The sequence below is a fragment of the Portunus trituberculatus genome, chromosome 42 (assembly GCF_017591435.1).
Source record: "Portunus trituberculatus isolate SZX2019 chromosome 42, ASM1759143v1, whole genome shotgun sequence".
In the NCBI taxonomy this organism is placed as follows: Eukaryota; Metazoa; Arthropoda; class Malacostraca; order Decapoda; family Portunidae; genus Portunus; species Portunus trituberculatus.
The window spans coordinates 2304902-2312500 of NC_059296.1; the positions used below are offsets into that span (position 1 = coordinate 2304902).

Below are 7599 nucleotides of genomic sequence, written 5' to 3' on the forward strand. Positions count from 1 at the left end.
TAACAAAGGAAAAATCTAAGTGCCATGAAGACATATTTTGATAAAGATTATTTGTTATTTAATTTTTCTATAAGTAATATAATCAAAATGTGGCTATCAATATCAACAAGCTGTAGTGCAATATTATTTTTATCATAGCAGTGTAGAGAATTCTCATCCTTTTTAATGTACAGAATTTTGCTAAATTTGGTTGGCACAATTCAGAAATTCACAAAATTCTGTGGTATGTTATGCACTGAAGGCATTATTGTTTTAATTCATTTATTTTCCTAAGTGATATCATGTAGTGAATTAAATTGTAAATCCAGGAATTTTGGATGTGAAGTTAATTGTTAATATATATATATATATATATATATATATATATATATATATATATATATATATTTTTTTTTTTTTTTGTGTGTGTGTGTGTGTGTGTGTGTGTGTGTGTGTGTGTGTGTGTGTGTGTGTGTGTGTGTGTGTTGAACTACTCAAAGTACTTAGAGTTGGTATTTATAAATGCTTGGTGATGGTCTTGGCTGACAGGTAGGAACATACATAGTTATGTTGTATGAAATCTTGCTTTTTCTCCTGTGCTGATGTTATGTTTCATAGACATGTTGAAAGATATTAAGGAGATGAAAGGTTTGTTTGTATATTGTTTTTCTTGCAAACAAGAAGAAAAAAATGTTGCAGAATAGGAATTTGTTACATTTTATATATATGCATAGCATATTAGTTCTTGTGTATTATCCAGTGATTTTTAAAGAAAACTGTGTGTGTATTCACCTAGTTGTAATTTTATAGGGCCTGGGTATCATACTCGTGTGGCCCCGTCTCCATATCTACACACATCCAACTTTCCTTTAAAACTAAGCACACTCCTCGCTGACACCACCTCCTCACTCAAACTATTCCATACCTCCACACATCTCTGTGGGAAACTATATTTCTTCACATCCTTGAAGCATATTCCCTTGGTTATTTTTTTACTATGCGATCTCGTAGTTCTATTTAAATTTTCCTCTCTCAACATCATTTGCCCATTATCCACTTCATCCAAACCGTTCATCAGTTTATAAACCTGTATTAAATCCCCTCTTTCTCTTCTTTGTTCCAAGGTAAACAAATTCATTTCTTTTAATCTCTCCTTATAGGTCATTTCTGCCAATTCCGGAACTATTTTTGTTGCCATTCTCTGCAATCTCTCCAACTTCCTTATATGCTTCTTTTTATAAGGGGACCAAACCACCCCAGCATATTCCAATCTTGGTCTAATTACCATACTAATCAATTTCTCCATCATATCTTTATCCATATAATGAAAGGCTAATCCAATATTTCTAATCAAATTATGTTTCTCCAAACATCTTGTCAATATGAGCCTCAAACTGCCCATGGTCTTGTATTATCACTCCCAAATCCTTTGTGTGTGTGTGTGTGTGTGTGTGTGTGTGTGTGTGTGTGTGTGTGTGTGTGTGTGTTTACTTTCTTCAAGAGCAGTCTATGCCATGCCATGCCATGAAAAGTTACAAGTTGTGAAATTAAAGAATTTGTATATCTGCATACCTGTCTCTGTCCGTATGGGTGGGTGTTGATTTTGTATGAATTCAAGATGTATTTATTCATTTGTACAGGATTTTGATTGCATCGTAAATCTATGAACACTGGAAGCATAGAAAATTAATCCATAAATATTTGGCATATTGTCATTTTGTTGTGATACTTTAGACATGACACTGTTATTTGTAGCTGTGTGTATGTGTGTGTGTGTGTGTGTGTGTGTGTGTGTGTGTGTGTGTGTGTGTGTGTGTGTGATTTTTCCTGCTTTACAAATAAATCACCTTAGTTGACAGCTATACATGGCTTTATTTTTTCAATAAAATCTGGAGAGGATTAGGAAAAGGAGAGTGGAACAGTATGCCAGTGAACTAATGAGGAGAGATATGAATAAACAAAATAAACAAAATATTGTAGTTGAGGTAAACAAGACTTCACTTATGGTTTATTTACAAGACTCAAAATAGTAGCAGATAAATTAAGATAAAATCTCATTCATAGTTCTTACTCATAAGCCTGGTAAGGCTTATGAGGCAAAACACTGTTTAAACATCATATCACTCTCTCCTTAGCAGAGTATACAAGAAGGTACTTAGACACTTTATGTTTTCTCAGGTTTCTGAATTGGTAGTGATAAATGTGTTTACTCAGGCACTTTTGGGTGTTCTGAGTAATTTTTTCAAAATATTTAAAATTCAAGATTGAAAAATACTTATCTTAATGAACTCTTAATTTCTTTTTCTTATTCAGTAGCCTAAATTGAATGAGTAATACTGTGCAACATTTGAGCCCTCTCCATTAAAGCAAGTCTCCTTTCTGTCGTAACATAAATTTGTGTGAAAAGAATACTTTATTATTCTTCTGTGATTATATGTACCATTGATTGATATTTTTGATGGTTCAATTCTGTATACTACTTTCAAAGTGTATAGGTTGCAGTGTAGCTGGTATGGATATGCCCCATACAAATGAAGGGTATTTTCAGCATCTTATGTATATTTACTATTTTTTATGTTTTATGTTTTAGTAATTTCTGTGCTTCCTATGTATTTTTTAATAAAGGCTGCATGCAGGCATGAATATCTTTTTTTTTTTTTTTTTTTTTTTTTTTTTTTTTTTTTTTTTTTGCAAGAGTGCAAGAGTGCACTATGGAGGGAGCATAACTTCAATGACTCCTTGAGGTGAGAAATGGAATAGTACTTCGGAAGCAAGTTTTAGGTAGTACAGTACCTAGAATGAAAAGCCAAATATTCAGGAAAGGAAGGACTGATGGAACATAATAATGTCTAGTATTTATACACAAAATCTAGAAAATTAGTATCTACACAAAAAATTGGTTTGGATGGTTAAATTAAAGAATGTAGAGCACGTATCATTGAAGAGTAATTATCACAATGGGAAATATACAAGTTTAAAAATATGGCTTAAAAGTTTGAAACCTGTAAATACATACTGATAACTTTTCGTGGGACAGCTAAAAGTATTCAAATGCATGAAGAGTAAAACTTTAACTCTTGTCTGAATCTGGTGAAGGTGAGGTAGGTCTCTTTGGTGTTGTGTTGTCTCTAAACTTTTTCAAGATGAGTTCTATCCAAAAACGATGAGGTTGCACAAGGGTGTAGGCGATGGGATTAGTTTTGGAAGCATTTGCCACTCCACCCAGTCCCACCACCCTCACTCGTCCTGTATTTTCATCAACTTTCAAAATGACTGATTTTCCTACCTGAAATCAAAGTAGAAGCAAGGTCACCACATAACTTACCAATATAATCATGAAATTATGATTTTATGAAAGGAATCTCAGAGCAGAGGGGTTAGATATAGAAAACCTGAAATTATAATTTTATGAAAGGGATCTCAGAACAAAGGAGTTAGATACAAGAAACTATGCCATGAGTGAAGACATTGTAGTAGTGAAGGTGGAGTGCACAGGTTAGCATAAAAAGTGTGTACAGTTTGTAGTGGTCAATTATGTACATGAAAGTTGAGGGTGAAAGAGCAGCGATTTATTTATTTATTTGTGTTTATTTTATTCATGGTGCTGCTGCAAATATTTTAAAACAACAAATAGAGTATGAAAGAATATTGATATTAAAGACTGAATTATAGTATGGTAAAAATATGTGAAACTATTAATTAAAAATGTTGATATATAAAAAGAAATGGAATGAACCAACAAAGTGGTGTTTGTACTGCTTGCTCCATTATTACTAATTTGTGCCTGATAATAATGGAAAAAAATAAAATAATGAAATAAATAAAGATATAAAGAATAAAACAAACTCAGTCCACTTACCAGATCAAAGTTTCTGTCAACACAAAGGTGTTGTTTTGTAAGGATGTCTTCCAAAGTAGTTTTAATATCTGGTTCTTCTGCCTTCAGAGACTTTATGGCTACATAGCAAAATGCAGAACCCAAAGTACGAGACTTTGGCCAGTTATATAGACCTGCCATGCGTCCAGTTGGAGCTGCAAAATATAAATAATAATAACACTACTCATAGTGGCAAATTCCTATCATAAATATCATAAATGAGTGTTTTTCGTTACAACTATGTGTGGTATGATGCACTAAATACATAAATGACACAAATAGGAGCATTGATTTTTTAAGAATTTTTCATCAAATACTCGGTATCAATAACATCGATCAAATTATGAGGTATAGTACTGTTTAAACTTACTATCTGTGACTTGATAGCCGATAATGGTTACTTCACTTCTCTCATTGGGGTCAGGTTCTTCAAACTGTCCAGCCAGACATAGTGGCTGAATATCATCTATGGACATACTTCTGAATTACTGGCAGAATTAATATAGAGTATATATTTAACATTGTCTATAATGGCATGCCTTTTACTTTCTTGGTGATGAGATATTAAATAAAAATGCTGCGGTGATAAGAGATGGAATTGAAATTTAAAAGGAATATTACATGAGAAGGATGTTAAAAATGGGCTTGATAAATTGCTGAATGAGACAGTAACTTTAAAAGCGTAAAATTTGAAAAGTATTACATATGAAAATCAGTAACGATTACCAATACATGTCGAGCCTTCAACAAAATTTGAAATGTTAAAAGTATTTATTTACGATGGTGTTTGACAAGCTCATTCTGCATGCTAATATTGTGTGAAGAAAAGAAAAAGCTCCACACTTGTTTGAATAAGTTACTCACCATTAAACTCATAAGGCAGAGCCAATTCCAGTATGCCAATATTGTTACCAGATAGAAGGTCCTCACTGCTTTTGATGGCAGGATGAATCCTACGTCCTGCCACATAGTTGAGTACAGCTCCTGGTCCTGGAGCGTCAGTTACGTTCATCATCACTACGTTGCTGAAGGAGTTTCAAAAGCAGGCTATAAGACATGTAGACTAAAGAAGTAATAAATTTCCCTTGTAATGATTTGTAGTAGCTTCCATAGTATATAAAGTATATATATGCTGAAGCACTACAATAATTGTGCATTAACAAGGAAGTGTATGTGAAGTATTTATGTATGCTGAAGCACTACAATAATTGTGCATTAACAAGGAAGTATTGATTGTATGATGTCAGTCATTTACATGTTTGGTGAAGTAACACAATCAGCATCAGTGAGGATGTGTTGTTGTGTGATAAGAACACCAATGCAGCGGTAATGAAATCTGCCATCCTCACTAGAGCCGAGTGCTGCTATCCATGGGTAAATGCCTCTGCTGGGCACTGGGTCCAAAGGGCTCTTGGGGTTCTGGCAATGGACAATTTTAATTAATTGAACAACACTATCTTCCAACTTGCATTATGATTTATTTATTTTTTTAAGGAATGTAATTTCATCAACTATCGTTAAGTACAGTACATGTTTCAGATTTATCAGATCAGTCAAAAGCTATAGGAATAGTATATACCTACAAGTATGTACTACAGTATACATTATTCATGAAAATTAAAAATGTCCAACTTTGAATAAAGAAAACAAAAAGAAAGCTTTATATAATACCAAATAATGTTCTACATCACAGGGGTCTTGCTTACATTATATATTTAAATCTGACCAGCATTTAGACTCATAGATGTAATTTTATAGTGAATGCAGTACCAATGTGATTGCTTAGAATGAACTTCACTTATCTCTGGGAAGATTTAGCACTGAAGAAATGCTACTAACCTTGCCACAGTCAAGCGGTAACAGGGCTTCTATTCCACTGATGGCAAGGAACTCCAGCACAGTTTGCTGGAGGTTAATGAGTGTCTGCTTAGAAGTTTGGGGTGACATCCTGGTCTGTAGTTTCATAGTGGAATTGATAGAGTCCACCATCTTTTTCAAACCTGGCAGCATCTTTTCCTTGGAGTTGCTCATATCTTCCATCTTTATTACCTCCACCATGTTTTCTATTGTCTGTAACACAATTATTGGATATTGTTGGGATTTTGTTCAAGACTATGTTCTGTAGTTCTAACTTTACTGGGCAAAATCCATACATTGAAATTAAAATACTACATATTTTTGGGCTGACATTGTTAGTTCATGCTTTTTTTTTTTTTTTTTTTTTTTTTTTTTCAAAACTATGTATATCATGCTTTGTTGCCAATAAAATTTTATGCTGAATGTAATATTATAGTCTAGTATTTGGAATCACACACTTTAGGCACCTGGTGAGACAGGTAGTCATATTTAAAAATATTATTTTCCACCTCATTGGCATCTCTATTTTTCAGTTTGTGTCTTTTATGTCTATGATGTAACAAGAAGTGCAAAGGTAAAATATCTGCTTATTGTATGCATAGCAAATGATTTTTCATACATTTAGGACATCATTGTCTGTAGTGTTCTGAGTGGCTGCCACTGTGGAGTTGACAGGTAGCTTTGTCATCACCACCTGGCGGTCCTCCTTACACATCCCAAGCAGCATCTTCATCTCATCACCTGAGGTAGTTGCGCCAACCTAAAGAAATAATAGTCATAGGACTCCATGTACCAGTCTTCTCGAATATCATATTTACCTATGGAGTTACAATGCATTATACATACCCACCCAGCAATAATTATTTGAATTTGTATTTTCATTGATCCTATTTAGGGAGCAAAATATGTTTTATTTTTTATTCTTGAAGATTGATTAAGACAAGTTGCCATAGGGAGATTTACATTTTCATGTTCTGTAACTATTATACTGAAAGTCAGAAGGACTGAACAGTGAACACAATGACGCCATTGGAATTTCCAACTGACGACTTTGTCCCTCATCAGAATACTCACTGTTGTGGTCTCGTAGGTGAACATATGCGGGTAGCGACTGGCGATGTTCTTGTAAATGAAGGGTTCATCTCCTGGTGATGGGGTGACAAGAATATTAAGGGCAAACACAATATGCTGATGAATTATAACAATTGTTTTAAAGACTAGTGAAAAAAAAATTGACAATGGCAAAAGAAATGGCATTCATTACCTCTCCTAATCATGTAGGTGTGCCCCATGGTGTGCCCTGTCACCACCGCCATCAGCATTAATGTTAGCAACGTCTGATATGCTGCTATGCTGCTGGAACCGTGTCCCGCCATGGATTATGTAGTTCTGTGGAGAAACTATTTGTTGAGTAATTATTTTAAAGAAAATTTCCTTTAATGTCAATGGTAGACAAGCACACAACAGCAAGTACCATAACCTTGACTTCTCATCATGCATGCCACTCAGTCATACTGTTTTATTATTCTCCTTGGCACCTAGCAGGCAACATCTTGTGCCTATCAAAACATTCATGTTTTGGTAGGTGCCAGACAGCTTAATTAGGCACCTTGGATAAAGCAATCAATTTTCGTACCATAATTTTGGTTATCAGTAGAAGTTCGCTGGGACCAGGCGTACCAAGATGCTGATAATATTTGTAAATAATCAATTATCCAGGAAAATGAGAATTTGATTATTAAATTTACATGTATTTTTTTATTGATTTTATCTTAATATACTCAGGAAAACTTCCTCAGTGCTACTTTGATATGCAATCAACATTTCACATTATGATTTACAAGAAAAATTAAACTTTTTGCTTTTAACAAGAGAACAAGGAAAAC

The 7599-nt window shown here is 33.9% G+C and overlaps 1 protein-coding gene across 3 annotated transcripts in view; it reads right to left on the bottom strand.

Moving 5' to 3' along the window:
* Positions 1 to 1429: 1429 nt before the first annotated feature.
* Positions 1430 to 7599, bottom strand: part of LOC123517579 — an 8493-nt gene continuing 2323 nt past the window's right edge. For 2 of the 3 annotated variants that reach the window (XM_045277837.1, XM_045277835.1), the window contains exons 2-10: positions 6978 to 7102; positions 6788 to 6858; positions 6333 to 6473; positions 5696 to 5926; positions 5112 to 5275; positions 4721 to 4881; positions 4227 to 4322; positions 3839 to 4011; positions 1430 to 3265 (exon numbers count right to left, since the gene is read on the bottom strand). In XM_045277837.1, coding sequence (XP_045133772.1) covers positions 3050 to 3265; positions 3839 to 4011; positions 4227 to 4322; positions 4721 to 4881; positions 5112 to 5275; positions 5696 to 5926; positions 6333 to 6473; positions 6788 to 6858; positions 6978 to 7089 — 1365 coding nt within the window. In that variant the 5' untranslated portion in view covers positions 7090 to 7102 and the 3' untranslated portion in view covers positions 1430 to 3049. Of the gene's footprint in view, positions 3266 to 3838; positions 4012 to 4226; positions 4323 to 4720; positions 4882 to 5111; positions 5276 to 5695; positions 5927 to 6332; positions 6474 to 6787; positions 6859 to 6977; positions 7114 to 7599 lie in introns of all 3 variants that reach the window. The other variant, XM_045277836.1, reaches the window with a different exon arrangement.